Here is a 15,577-nt window from a genome sequence, read left to right as displayed (position 1 = left end):
TAGGGAGCAATGTTTTTAAAATCGGTCGGTTCAACTTGGACTCGATCAGTTCAATCAGTCGATACCCCTTTCGGTCTAGTACCAAACCGGTCGTGTCCAACTTGAACCGGACCAGCCTAGCCACATCAAAAAAAGATGGACTTGCGAACCCCAAAAATTATATTTTTTAGTTTTTATAAAACCCTAGCCCCTCTAACCCTCTCCCACGCCTATAAAGGTAACCCAACACCATCATATTTCCTCACAGTTATCTCATTGCATTTGTGTGAGCATTTGTGAGGAGTCTGTGAGTAGTTGGAGTAGGTTTTTGGAGCAACATTGAGTTGGTTTTAGCAGCAGACGCAAGCGCATAGCTCATCTATCTCAGTGTGTAGCTAGTATTAGTGTTGCTACCTCTACAGTTGCAATTGGAGATCTTGATGAAGAGGAGGAAGAGCCATGGGTTTCCTTGTCTAACTCTGATTCAGAGTCTGAGCCAAATGATGTTGTCTTTTCTAGCAGTAGTGACCACTAATGATTGATCATTAATCATGTTGATCAATGAGATAGTATTTTGTATTAGTGACTTGTAGTCCTGCAGTTGTATTGCTTTGTTGTAGAGGCCATTTAGACCCTCCTTGGTTATGTGTTTTTGTTTCGATCTACATATATCACATGTATTGGACAATGCATTGGGTGCCATTTTGATATAATAGATATATTCATGAGCATACTTTGATCATATGTTGTCTTCTCTCTATTACTCTAATTCTGAGTTTGGAAACATGAATGAAAATATTAAAAATGTTTTTCCGTTAAAAATTAAATATTTAATGTACTTTTTACAAAGACCGAGTCATTAAAATCAACTTGTCAGAGTCGATTCTGAGTCGGAGTTTGAGTCGGAGCTTGCCTTTGGTGGGTTCCAAGTCCGAGTTTGAGTTTTAAAACATTGGTACGTTGTTATCCCCCTAAAAAAACAAGAGTCATTCTGCATTTTCATGGGCTTCCTTCTCTCACTAGCACAGCAGGAGATCTACGGATTTCAATTACGATTAAAGGTTGCAGGAGAAACTTTGAGGTTGTGAACCTTGTTCTATCTTTCCCGAACACCACCTCATCATTTGGGCAAGGACAAAGGTGTGGAAGAATATTGAAGGCATGATGGAGGCTTTCTCGGAGACATCACACTTGACGCACAATTGAGGTAGGGGTTCATGGGCTTGCATTGCCTTTTATTACACCAAAGATGGAAAGCCTTACATATAGGTTGAACCCAAGGCTCAAGACCGCATGAATGGAAGATGTAACTATGAAGGGAGCCATTGAACGTGAACATACTACCATACTAGACGTCAACAACGTAACATGTAGTAAGCAAACAGGTTAACAAGCACTAAAGAAGAAATACCCTACTTGGGAAGTTGCCAATTGACACTAAAATGCACTTGGACTTGCTCAAAGGCCCACTTAAGATTGAACACTCTCTTCAAGAGGTGGCTAGGGCATGTTGAAGACAAAAAGGGGTGAAAATTAACTCTAATGGAGGTATTTTTGGGTAGGAACACATGTTGTTCAAGGCCCTTTTTACATATTTGGAAGAAAAATCTTCACACAAAATAAGCGATGTGGCATTGCCCTCAAATGAGAGATATTTTTCTTATGAAGATGACAAGTAGCATTATGGACCTATTTTATTCACTCAAAAAGAAAAAGGAGCAAACCCCTTACACTGAAGAAGGCTCAATGAATGACATGCAACAAGGAAAGAGGCCAAAGTAGGAACACCCTTACTTAGAATGAGGCAATGTGGTGGTAGAAGCACTAGTCTCTTGATGAGAAGCCTTCCACTCAATGGTTGAAAAGATTGATGTTTCATTGATTAAATCATGAATCTACCCTCTAAAAGAGGGGTGTCCTCTTCAACAGGGCATTTAAATTTTAGAGCATGTCAAGGGGGCTTTATGGGGCAACTATCATATTCAGCCATTTGGTTGCTCCCCTTGACATGAGAGATAGACTCACAGGTGGGAGGTGCTCTAGTTTGGAGCCATCTAGAGTTGATCTCTTTGATGCTTCGATAATATGTGGCCTGATGTGTGAACTGAGACCTCAAAACTTGTCTCAATGAGATCGGGTGGACTCCTAGAGGGAGAGGCTGAGGAGAAACCCAAGGTCTCACCATCCTATTGGTTGGTGCATTTTGGGACTCAGTTTGTCATTTGTTGATTCAATACAACGAATCAACAAGGAAATATGAGGTAATCAGCTCAGTCCTCCAATAGTGGGGCATGGCATGCAAGAGCTGAGATATGTGGCTGAAAATATCCCTGATGAAGAGGACTAAGCATCCCTAGTCCTAGTACTGAAAGAAAGTCGAGAGGCAGCCTTCAGAGTTCCTAAAAAGGCAATAATGATAGCTTCCTCGGATCTCATAGTATAAGGGGCAGCAAAAGATGAGCCATGTGTTCCTCTCTAGCTCCTAAAGGTGGCAGACCTGACAAATCTTATCAGATCATGGTATATGGTGATTTGTCTCTATCCAGAGTCAATGGGAGTCGACCCAGAGTTGTCCCAAAGGGATCTTGAATAAGTGCATCCAATGTTTGTGTGTTTATGGGGGGTAGACAATGATGCCATCTCGCAACTCCAAAAAGTGCTCTAGAAAAAAGGACACCATCAAGCCCAAGCTCGTCGTACTAAAGGTCTATGTGACCTAAACATATAATTTGTAGATGTCCTCTATGATAGCTTGGTTCAGTGTTTGTCTAGTTGATAAGAGATGGTGTAATGCATCAAGGGAGAATCTGAATGGGGGAAAGTGCTCTAGAGAGAGTGATCGATTGAAAAATCCAAGACGCCTTTGAGAACCAACCACATGTCCCACCTGAAGAAGAATATGAAATGAGAGCCTCCAAGGAGCAAGGTGCAAGATAGGGATACCTCTCTCTCCCAATGGCAGAGTCTCCGAGAGATCAGACTCTTTGGAGGAAAGAAACCAAGCGAAAATGACCTCGAGGCAAAAAGGGTGCACTTTAAAATCTGCCTAAATTATTTGCTATGGAATCGCCTTCTTATATTGGATGATGAGCATAACAAGAAGCAAGGTATGTATGCTCTCTAACCTATCCCAATCTACTTACAACGAGCTCAGTCCCCAAGTCTCGAAGCCATTAGAGAACTATGTCTCTAATAATCGCCTCCATGAGATAAAGTTGGTCAAGATGTCCTAAAATTGTCTCTAGAAAAAATTTCTCTCGATGAGGGTCATGGAACAATACCCTTTACTAACTCGAGGCTAGATGGCCTATCGAAAACCAAAATGATGCCCCATGCATTGTACTCCCAAGTAAGTGTACATTGCGGTGACCTCAATCTCTACCCCTTGGTATTAGAAATGTAAGTTTGTAAGAGAGTTTTTCAAGGAATTGAAGATCAAAACCTTGTTTTTATCCAAGCTAGTCATTAGTTGTCAAAGATCACAAAATTGGCTAGTGCATCGAGTTGTAGCTATAAGCCAACAAGACCAAATCATCAATGAATATGAGTAGGGAGATCAACACCTAATGTAGATAACCATCCCCCTCCTATATATACAAATGATGAAAGGACTCTAGCTCATCAAAATAAATCCCAAAGAGGGATGGTGAGGGGACACCCCTATTTTACCCCAATGCTACTCTATATTAAGTCTGAAAGACCATGTCCTAACCTAAGGTTTCCCAAAACTAACTCAGACAATCTCATGATAGCTGCCAATAACGTCTCTAATATGTCAATGTCGTAGAGTCACAAGAAGAGTGTCTCTCTCAGGACCGTGTCAAGTGCTCTCCAAAAGTTTATGAAACAATTGTAGACCTTCAAAGAGTGATGATGAGCCTCCTAAATAATAGCGTGGAGTGTGAAGATGTGATCAATCATTTGTTAATTGGGGCAAAAGCCTACTTGTCCTCTAGCCCTATGATGGCAACTCTCTAGCTCCTCATAAAGCCACTAGTGTAAGACTGTGGCATAGAGCTTGGAGAATCTATGGCCCACCGTGATAGTCTAGTAGTTGTTTGGATCAGTATTACTCCCTGATTTGAGGATCCGATGAATAATGTGTCTAGTCCAACAGGGGAGAAGGTTGATCACACCAAATGATTAAATAAATCGACAATATGGGAATCAAGGGACAAGCTGCCCTACTTGAGGAATTCAGCCTAAAGCCCTTCCCCATCACCTACTTTGTTGGTACACATAGCTCTAAGTGCTCTCCTTATGTCCTGCTCAGAGAGAAGGCGTCATGCGAAAAAGGGTAGGAGCAAACATGGGTGGGAGGTTGTCCAAGAATATGATTCAAGACCTAAATTCATCATTATAAGGAAATGACCAAGGAGTGCTTGTTAGGATTTCCTAATTAGTCGAGAGAATGGATGTGTTCCCTAACTATCATTACAATGATGTGGACAAGTGATTGGTCTTTATTAAATAAAATAATTTTGTACTGCAACTTATGTTAGGGACATAATTTTTATCATGTTTAAATTACCACTAATTTTATTTGGTTCATGTTGGACCTCTATATGTATAAAAAGCCCCCCGGGGCCCCCTAAAATACAGAAAATAAAAAATAAATAAAATTAAAAATAAACAAAAATCGAAATTTGTTGCCAGGGACAGGTCTTATACGGGTCCGTACGAGTCGTATACGAGCCAACAAGTCAACGCGAGTCTTATGTGAGTCAGCATGGGTAAGGGCATTGTTTTAAAAAACGGTCGTTTCAATACCGAAACGGCCGAGTTGATCCGAGCCGATACCCTCAGCCATGACTCGGCCTTTGAAACGGTAAGTTTGGCCGAGTCAGCCATGACTCGGCCGAGTCATTGAGTCAATGACTCCGTGATGCAAGCAGATCAAGAATAAATCTCGCAGATGCAGAGCAGGGAGCTAGAGAACTTAATACCAAAACCAGAAAACAAGAATGAAACTCAGATATCAATGAGACTCATATAACGATAACACTTAGCCAAAACAATCCTTCATAAATTTCCGAATGGATTTTACAATACAAGGCCTAGTAATATATAGCCTTTGAACCGGTAATCCGCTCATAACTTTTACTGGAAACTGGAAACCAGAAGAATCTGCTTTCGGCTAGATTATCATGCAAGATATCATAGTTTGAATGTAGGAGTACAAGAATGAGGTATACATGAAACAAGTACTGACTAAAGAAATGTACTAAAAGCAAAGATTTGGGCAAGTGGGGACAACCACTTGTTATCTCATCCCTTAAAGGCTAAGCCATATGGGGACCGAATCTTGACACATGGAAAACGAATTTGGTCGGAATCTAGGACATCGGCTCTTTCACAAAAGTATTTACACAGTGGAGATTTTTTAACTGGACCAAATCCCACGGAAACCAAAAGCAATTATTGAAGTGACAAAAGTATTTATACAGTGGAGATTTTTTAACTGGACCAAATCCCACGGAAACCAAAAGCAATTATTCTATATCAATTGAAGTGATATGCAAAGATTTCATTAGAGTGATCTTTTGCAATCAGTCACTGTTTTCTCTTTCCTCATGATCTGCTAAGCCATTTAACTCTGGAGCGAAAACTTCATTAGGGATATATAGCCATGGGGGATCATATTCTCTGAAACAACAATAAAATGGGAATGAATACAAATTTTGGGGTCTGTATTGTTCATCGAAAAAAATCCCACCCTGGAAACTTACAAGGAGACTGAAAGATTGGTCCTCTTCATTTGCAACTACCAAGGAATCCTGATGAACTAATGTGAATTCTATGACATGATCATTCTGAGCGGCTATATGCAATTCCCATTTTAGAGCAGTAAGAGTACACTCAGTATCATGTTCTAACATCCAATTGACTCTCAGCATATACTTGACCAGAAAGGTTTTGAACCAAGGACTCCACCAATTGACAACACTATCTATATTTATAGCAAAGAAAATGACCTTGACAGACCCATGTATTATGGCTTTTTGATGAATGGTAAAGTAATCATGCCAAGTCCAGTCAGTGTTCTGGATGAATGCAAGATAAGAAGGCTCTACTTCTCTGGACAAAGTATAATAAACTCTCCAAGGTCTCTCTCTATATGGTAGCTCTCTAGCATATGACCACATGCTATCCTCAGACTCAAACCATTTTTGCAGAACTAATTCCCTAAGACTTAATGGCAATGACTCAAACTTTTTTACAAAACAATCCCAACAGAAATGGTAATGACATTGACTACAGACTATTACTTGACTGACTCTTCTAGACTGGTCTGAACTTGATGCTTCATCCTGTCGCAATGGCCTGAACATTTTGATTTCTTTAATTTCTTGTGAACCTTCTCTTGTGAGCATATCAGCAAGATAATTTTCAGCACCAGATTTATAGACTATGTCAAAATCAAAACCATCAAGCCATAATGCCCATCTCAATAGTCTGGTACTTCCTTGTTCAAGCAGTCTTTTGTTTGCCAAAATGCTCTTCATATGCTTCAAATCTGTTCTGACTAAGAATCTGACACATTTTAGGAACAAATGAAACCGTTTTATTCCTCTCTTGACAGCTAGTATCTCCTTATGTGAAGAAGGATACTTTCTTTCAGTATCATCAAATGTACCTGAGGAATAGGCACACACCAGTTCTTTTCTCCCATGCTTCTGCAACAATACTGCAGCCCAAGTATGATCCAAAGCATCTGTCTCAAGAATAAATGGAAGATTAGTATCTGGCAGCTTAAGCTTTGGCAAATCTGTGATTTTGCTTTTAATGCTTCTGACTGCATTGGTCATTTCTTCTGTCCATCCTACTGCTTGCTTCTTCAATCTTTTCTGAAGAATTTTTGTGTCATCTGCTTGTTTCTCATAAAATTGTCTTATATAATTCAGGCAACCAAGAAATCTCTGCAATGTTTTAATATCTGAAATAACATCAGGAAATTTCAATAAATGGGTTAGAACATAAGGTTGCAGATTTACATGTCCTTGTTCTATATGCAGTCCCAAATAATCTATCCTGACTTTACCAATCTGAAATTTTTCTTCTGAATCTGAAAGAACGAGACCATGCTTATAAACCAGCTCATAAAACTTTTCTAAATGGACCTTGTGACTATTTACATCTCTACTAAAAACAAGCAAATCATCTATGTAGACTATTATGTACTCTTCTCCACCGAAAATGTCTTCCATCCTTTTCTGAAATTCTGATGGAGCATTTTTCAAACCAAAAGGCATTACAGTCCATTGATATGGCCATGAGGGACTGTAAAAGCAGTCTTGTATCTATCATCAAGACTAAGTTGCACGAAACGGGGAAACGGAAACGAGTTTCCGAAACGGGAAGCGAAACGAAACGCGACCTCCCCAAATTTTGGAAACGGGGAAACGCGAATATAATATATATATATATATATATATATATATATATATATATATATATATATATATTAAAATATTTAAAAATTATTATTATATATATGTGCAATCATAAAGCATGAATGATACTACCCCGAAATTATTATTATATATATGTGCAATCATTATTATCTGTGGCTGAGACTACCCCGAAACGCCAGAAAAGAGAAGAGAAATATGGTTGCAGCTGAGCCAAATCTGCTGCTACTGAAATCTCCTGCTGAAATCTCTTTCTCTTGTTGCTGAAATCTCTTTCTCCTGCTGTTGAAATCTACTTTGCTCACTGCTCAAAACACCCTAGCTGAAACAACTGCCAGTCTCCAAGAGAAATGACTTGTTGAATAGTGTGATGAGAGAATGAGCCAAGCTGCTCTTTTATAACTTTAGAATAGGTTTCTAGAACTACCTGGAAACCCTAAAAAAATTTAAAAACAAATTAAAAAAAAAAAAATTAAAAAACAAGTGTTTTTTTAGGGAAACGTGGCACGTACGGCCTGGAAACGCGTTTCCGGCCGTACGGCCACGTTTCCATTTCGGGAAACGTGGCCGTATGGCTGGAAACGCGTTTCCAGGCCGTACGGTACGGGGAAACGAGTTTTGTTTCGTTTCCCCTGGGGAAACAGACCCCCTGCCCACGTTTCCTGCAACTTAGCATCAAGAAGAATGCCTATCTGCCAGAAACCACTTTTTAAGTCAAATTTGCTGAAAACATTGGCATTAGCAATTTTCGCAAGTAATAGCTCTTTGTTAGGCAAAGGATAGCGGATTGGTAACAAGGCATCATTCAGAGCTTTATAGTTGATGACTAGCCACTTCTTACCTCTTTTCTGCTCATTGTGTTTATTCACATAGAATGCAGGACAAGCCCAAGGGCTTTTACAAGGCTCTATCAGTTTCTGTTTTAATAATTGTGCTATCTCTTGCCGACATAAGTCTTGCTCTGAGGGGCTCATATGATTAGCACTGGCTTTCTGTGGCTTTGGAACATAATTCTCTTTATAAGGAAGGCCCACAAAATACTTTTCTCGGGTCCAGAATGCATCAGGCCTAGAGGCAGTGCAATCTTTCCGGAGCTTGTCTGATATTTTCTCCAAAGTCTTAGGACCATGGAGTTCTGCATTCTTGACAATTCTGTTAATCTTGGTTAGATCTTGGAGACTGTGGTGGACTAAATCTTGGTCTGTCGGCTGTACTCTTATTTGATAATCACTAGAAGAGGGCAAGCTGACTGGTCCTTCAGGAGTTGTGAAGGTGACTGTGCCTTTACCAAAAGTGACAGGCAATAGATCATTCAAAAAATCTTGTCCTAGAAGAAAGTCAAAACCTGTATCGAAACTGTACAATGTAACTTTTACCTGGACATTATTCAAACAAATTGGAAAACCAAGAGCTATGTGATTGAATGACTCGGCCGAGTCAGCCCCAACTCGACCGTTTCCGTTATGACTCGGCCGAGTCACAAAAAGCCGGCCCAGAACACGTTAAACAGCGATTTAATATTTTTTTAATGGATTTTTAAGGTGATTTCTGATTGGTTTCGACTCCAAGGTGTTATATGAATTTGCTAAATGTCATTTGGGGTCCATTTCCCCCTCCCAAACCCTATTTAACACACTCAAATGCTCTCTACTATTGATATGCTATTCAAATTTCATGGTAATGTTAAATTCTTAAAGTAAAAGTGACATTCTCCTTAATCTTCATTTTCATCCTTTTACTTAAATTTTTAACATTACCATGAAATGACTCAGGATGTTTGAGAGTGGTTTCGGCCTCATTGGATTTCATATGGAGAAAGTAGAATTTTAGATTTCATTCAAAATCCATCAGACTTATCAGTTTTTCAGGATTTCAGGATTGGAGGATTGCAATGTTTCCATTGAATTTTGTCATGTATTAGGGTATGGAACTCGTATTTAATCAAGAGCACCAATCCCTCTATGTACCTTGATGTTAGTGACATTGGTTGTTGAACTCCTCTGGGATTCGCTCCCAAACCAGGAGCTTCTGAAAATGTCGCTCCCGCTCCCATTTTCGCCCCTGCTCCCAAGTGACACAAAGAAGAGAAACCGTTTGGATAAAAAACGGTTAAATGATCTAGTTTATGTCCAATACAACCTCCGGCTCAGACGAAACCATTTGTTGAACAAAAGACCTGATTCAGATCCCATTGTGTTGGAAGACATTGATCCAACATCAGATTGGGTAGTGGAGAGTCATCCAGCAGAGTTTGATCTTGATGAGGATCTTGATTTAGATTTAGATATCAAGACATCAATTGAACTTGAACATGCTGTTCAGTTGAATGCAGATCCCAATCCACCAGCCTCAGTCTCACAGCCAGCAAGGACTCCAGTTGTAGGTGCTTCCTCTACTCAACCACGACAAAAGCGCAGTCGCATATCTACTCTATCTCAGCTTGCATCTGCTGCAATTGCACAGCCTGCTAGTGGTACCACGTCTACAGCTGCAATTGGAGATGATGATGATGAGGAGGAGCCATGGACCCCCTGTCTGACTCTGATGATGATCCAGAGATTGATCGACATGATCTTGGCTCCTCTGGTAGTAGCTACTAGCCAGTTGTTGTAGTACTAGTATTGGAGTCTGGTCACAGTTTACTTTTGTTGTAGAGGCCATTTCTAGCCTCCTTGGTTATGTGTTTTTTGTTTTGAGTCTTTGATCATGTATGACATTTGACTATGTATTGCCGTTGGGTACCATTTTGATATAATGGATTGGTTCACGAGCCTACTTTGATCATATGTTGTCTTCCATCTATATTATAATGCTGTGTGTTTGGAAACATGAATGAAAATCTCTAAAATTATGTTTAAAATCTTTAAAATTATGTTTTTTTTATTAAATAAATAAATATTTAATGTATTTTTTACAACGACCGAGTCATTGAAATCAAGCCGGCCGAGTCATTACCGTTTCGGAGTTGGAGTCATAGTTGATCCTCGGCCGAGTCGGAGTCGGAGTCGGAGTTTTAAAACTATGGGTAAGGGTCTTATGCGCAGGTTCTATGAGAGTGATTCGTTTTGATATAATACTCGTCAAGACCCGCAAATCTTGAAGGGTCTTATAAGGGTCGTGCTTCACTGATATATATGTGTGTGTGTGTGTGTGTAGGTTCAGTACCAAAGGCAGTGTTTTCACCTACATTGTATAATAAAGGAACAACTTGAGACCCTAGAGGACCAAGAAAGAAGTGAACAAATAACCTTACCATGAGTAGCAAGGATTTCATAGATGTCATTAAACCATCTGTATTGATCCTATCTATTAATATGACTATACAGGTGCTCTTAGAGGCAGAAGAAATAAGAAACAACCTTCAGCAGTCTAAATTTTTATTTGTATGTTCATAAATTGTGTAATAAAAGGCATATTAGTCTTTAAGTACCAAAAGGATGTATTCAGAGCTGATATGAATTTGAAATCTGATTTTAACAAAATGCACAAGATTATATATCTGTTGGGGATACAAACAATTACGTACTTGTGTTTCATATCAACAAATATTATTTATTACACCAAACTGCCATGTGCCTTTAATGTAAAATATTGGTATGTATAAATATTTCATCTGAAGCACAAAAAAAGCACAAGCGCTAAAACGTAAATTGTTGAAGCTACTTCTTGTCAACACAAAGGAAGGAAAGATTTCAATTACACAATAAATTTTTAAGCCAAGTGCAATATGCCTTTACTCTAAAACATTGGTACGTATAAATATTTCATCTGAAGTTTGGAAAAAACACAGGTGCTGAAGCATAAATTGTTGAAAGCTACTTCCTCTCATCACAAAGAAAGGAAGGATTTCAATTAAACAGTAACTTATTAAATCCAGTATGTCTTACATTCTGTGGTACTCCTTGAGCTGACTATCAGCTAACTGCAATGTCCCCCCTCCTTCCTGGCCTTGTTCATTCAATTCGTTCAGGGCTGCTGTCACATCACGCAACTCTTTCTGAAGCTTTGCTATTTCTTTTCCCTGTTTTTTCTGGTCTTCTTTCTTTTTCTCCAATTCTTTCCCGCTGCTCTTAATTTTTTGTGTGATCCTAGAGATTGCTTCTTTCAACTTGAGGAGTTCCGGTTGCTGACACAACAAAATCACTTGTTAAAAAGGAACAGAATATTGTATATTGAACAAATATATGGACTTCAGTAAAAAGCAAAAGATGTAGGCATGAAAAACCCAATAGATCAATGTTCTGAAAGTTATAATATTCCTGACAAAATTTATTATTCAGCTCATCTCATCTGCAAATATTAAAAATATAAGTGTCTACAAATATCACTAATTTCACGAAATTATTTAGAGGAAAAATCAGTTAAGTTAGTCCAGTGAATAACTGTTCCATCATATAATAAAACATGAAAGATCAAACTGAAATGAATGAACATGCTCTAGTCATGATTTGTGCGTGTGAAGAGACGATAGCATAGTACCATGAATAGGGAGCACTATTTTCCTTGACATGGAGAATGTTGGTCAACTCATGAATGATTTACGGCAATTAAAAATAACAAAAGTTAGAATACAGATCATGCAGCTCTAGTCAGAATAAATCACTAATTTTCCAGTACAAAAGAACCTTAAATGTATCCATCATAGACAACAATAGCACCGGTTGACACCATGCCGCATGATATTCAAAGAAATATGCACCTTTTGTTTCCACCCATTGCCAGCTTTGTCAAATGACTAAACAGAATTTCTTTATGGAAATAACAACAGAACCATCAATATGTCGAAGAAAGGCAATATATCTGGCATAGGTGCTCCAGTTTTCATCTAGTTATTTTACATTAAATTTACTTCAACAAAACAGATAGTGTGAGGAAATATTCTTCCAGGACCATGTATCCCCATCTTTCAACCAGAGTCACCTGTTTCATGTTCAGGTTCAAATTCAGTGACAATCAAGCAAAAGTAAAAGGCACACAACAAGGATGGAAACATAAAGGCCGAATTTGTATCTCATGCATGCACGATTGCTCCCTTCCCACATCTTTACACTCACAATGTGGATCCCCATCATGTTGGTCCCTTTGACCATGGCACCTAGCCATGAATTGTTCTCCCCTCTGTTACCATCATTATTCACTAACACCTATCAATTGAAGGGTGAATTCAGGAAATGTTACATCCCCTTGGGGGCTGTAAACACCTGATGGGGTTGTCCTTTAGCCTCTCCTACCTAGGGAGGAAACGCCATTGTGAGTTCAAGCCCTTGATTTTGGAAGGGAAGTCGTATTTAAAGTATGAAGTAGCCCTTTACATGCAAGCAAGGTAAACTTAGATGCAAAAATGATTATTGTACCTTATCAGTAGTTGCTTTCACTAGGTTTTATCTTGTGATTGTCAAGTGATTCAGCAACCTATGACCTAGTCACCTTATGCACAAGTACCCGAGCGCCAAAGAAGTATGTTGCAACCCATAAGTGAAGCCTTGAGAGCCTTGGGACTCTAAGCAGTAGCAGCACTTCACACCTACCCGTGCACACCTTCTACACCAAGGATGTTCTACCACTTTGCACTACATTTGATGATTCTTCAATATGTAGTGTCTGGACTACAATGCTCCCAAGCCGCCATAGCACTCTCTAAGAGATGGTAACTAATTCAAAGCCCAGATGAGGATCGTCTCAACTGCTGGGACAGGGGAAGGCTAGTAGCCCCTGGAAAGCCCTCAACGTTGGAGCATAGATGAGAATTTTCAGCAATTGGAGACCTAGGAGACCACCTTTCCTACCTCAAACTAGATTTGTGGTCCACCGAGGGATTTTGGCAAAGATTTGAAGGCCAACACTCACATCATGATTTTAGGAGGCTTCTACATCAATCATAGAACCTTAGAGCCTCAACGCATGCCACATGGAGCTCTACACATGGCTAACATCAGCCTTTTTAGGACTTATGGCTCACAAGTGTGGGATAATCATTTGATTTTTGTCTAAGCCAGTGGATTGCCTTGTAACCCAACGCACCATTATGATTTTACTTGTTTTCCTAAGGGATTTTAGGCTAATTAGGAACTATTCTTCCTCATATAAATAGAGGAGAGGACATATCACATTCCATCATCATCTCTTGGACAATTTAGCCTCTCTTAGGAGAATTTCGACCTCTCTTCTTTGGCAAGATGAATGTTCTTGGTTACTGGAGCTACTTGCTTGCCTTTGGTGAAGTTGTCTTGGATTGATAATGGAATGTTCATGCATTTTCATCTTGTAAGTCTGCCTATTTTTTGAATAATCTTTTTGCTCATGTCTGATGTAAGGAATGGATTGATAATCTAGGGCTTTCTATTATGCCCTAATTTATTAAAAATTTATATTATGGAATCTAGATGTCATAATTGTGTGTGTTACTCATATGTGAAATGTGAATGACAGTCCCCTTGGTGATTCTTGATTATAGCTGTCCCAAAAGACTTTAATCCCTCACAAAGGCAATAGTTAGGGTTTGTGCAAGGGCATCAAACATCCTTACTCCTTTGCAAGAGTTGGCTAATCTATCATCTCCATAGATTCCATAAACACAAGGACCCAGCACCAAACATGTTTCTTGATGATCAAACCATTTTTCATCCATAAATTTGAATTTTCTCTCAAAATTTTGGCCCTCTTAAGGCCAAGTGGCCAACTAGGGCTTAGCGCGAATTGACAAAGATATAGAAAATTGGGCCTTGGAAAGTCTAGACATTGAGGATTGAATGGTTTCCACAAAATCATTCACCTTTGGTGGGCATTCATTCCATTTTCATCCATAATTTCCCTTGCCCTAGTAGTTTTCCCTAAGGTATACCCTAGTTTGGTTATAGCTTCAATTTATGGGCTTCTTGAGGGTTTCATGTGCCCTAAACTTGTTGGAATACATTGTGAACAACCCTTTCTTTGAACCTAGACCTTTGCTCATTCTGACTCTCAACCTGTCACTCAAACCCTAGGTCTTGTCTTGCCCTAATTTTGGCCTCTTCAAGGAAAGTGAATCGCCTACTCTTAGAACCTTATGCCCAAAATTGTGTCTTTCATTTGGAGGCCCTTTTGTCACCTTGTACCTCTAGAATATCAATTAGGTGACCTTACACAGAGACTCCTCCCATTGGTGAAAATCCATAAAGAGCAGGGGCTTTTGGTTGTGGTCACAGTGGGGATCACCCCGTTGTTGTCACTTGATCTAGTAATAGCCTTGTAGGGTACCCCTTTGTAAGGCCTACTAGATTTTGCGGCAACATTTAGTGTCATTCCCAGGGACCGAAACAAGCCAATCTCCCTGTAATTTGAAGATTTAGCTTCATCCCTAAGGACAAGATACATCCTCTTCTGGTGACTATTGGAAGAATAAAGCCCTTGTTCCTCATTAAAATTCCAAATTCAATGCTTGTAGGGTGAAGCAAGCATCTCTCAAGGCATTTTGAATTCACCCTGGTGACTCCTGTAAACCCAAAAATTTTCAAAAGATCAAAGTCATCTATCATCATGAAATTCATCATTGTAAACCCAAGTTCTACAAAGTCTATTGTAAAGTATGGTAGTATGACCATTTAATTATGTAACAACGCCTAGGTAAGCTTATGATTTTGGCAAAGGATTTCATCCTAGGAAGTTTTTTAACCTCACTTAAATGTGTGTTTGTAAACACGTATAATCGGTAGAGTTTTTCTTCCAGCTTAAACTCCGAAGCTAGGGTGGAATGAGTTGACAAAGTCTTAGGTGAGTCCTAGTGTTTATCAATTCCTTGTAAAAGTGTGTTTAGGAATAATTTTAGTGCATGGTCCCTCATAGTTAGACACCATAACTAAATTACTTTATTATAAACATACTTGGTTTCATACTAGATCATATTGTGTGGTAGAATTGGGTAATGTAATGAGGGTCTGATTTAAATGTGTATTTCCCCTTCTATGGGTTGAATTAATTTATTTTGATGTAAAATATATTTTAGTGCATTGTTACTCATAGTTAGACACCATGGCTAAAATATTCAAGGTTGGAAAATTATTAATCCCCTCTAGAATCAAATAATTAATTTTTCTAGCAAAATTAAATAAAAATCCTAAGCCAGAAAATTAATTAATTTTGAGTCAAATAATAATTATAGAGAAATTAATTTCTTTCCAAGTGGAAAATAATCAAAAATTCGTCGGTCA

General features: G+C 38.9%; 1 protein-coding gene across 2 annotated transcripts in view; it reads right to left on the bottom strand.

Moving 5' to 3' along the window:
* Nucleotides 1–15,577, bottom strand: part of TTN8 (Structural maintenance of chromosomes (SMC) family protein) — a 315,922-nt gene that overhangs the window by 142,963 nt on the left and 157,382 nt on the right. For both annotated transcript variants that reach the window (XM_089436139.1, XM_089436140.1), the window contains exon 4: nt 11,279–11,517. In XM_089436139.1, the coding sequence (XP_089292265.1) occupies nt 11,279–11,517 (239 nt within the window). The remainder of the gene's footprint in view (nt 1–11,278; nt 11,518–15,577) is intronic.

This window comes from Pinus tabuliformis, chromosome 5_2 (assembly GCF_031772625.1).
Source record: "Pinus tabuliformis cultivar Carrire ecotype Pingquan chromosome 5_2, CPIR1, whole genome shotgun sequence".
Classification (NCBI taxonomy): Eukaryota; Viridiplantae; Streptophyta; class Pinopsida; order Pinales; family Pinaceae; genus Pinus; species Pinus tabuliformis.
Note: the sequence above shows the minus strand (reverse complement) of the source record. Positions and strands in the feature narration are given on the sequence as shown.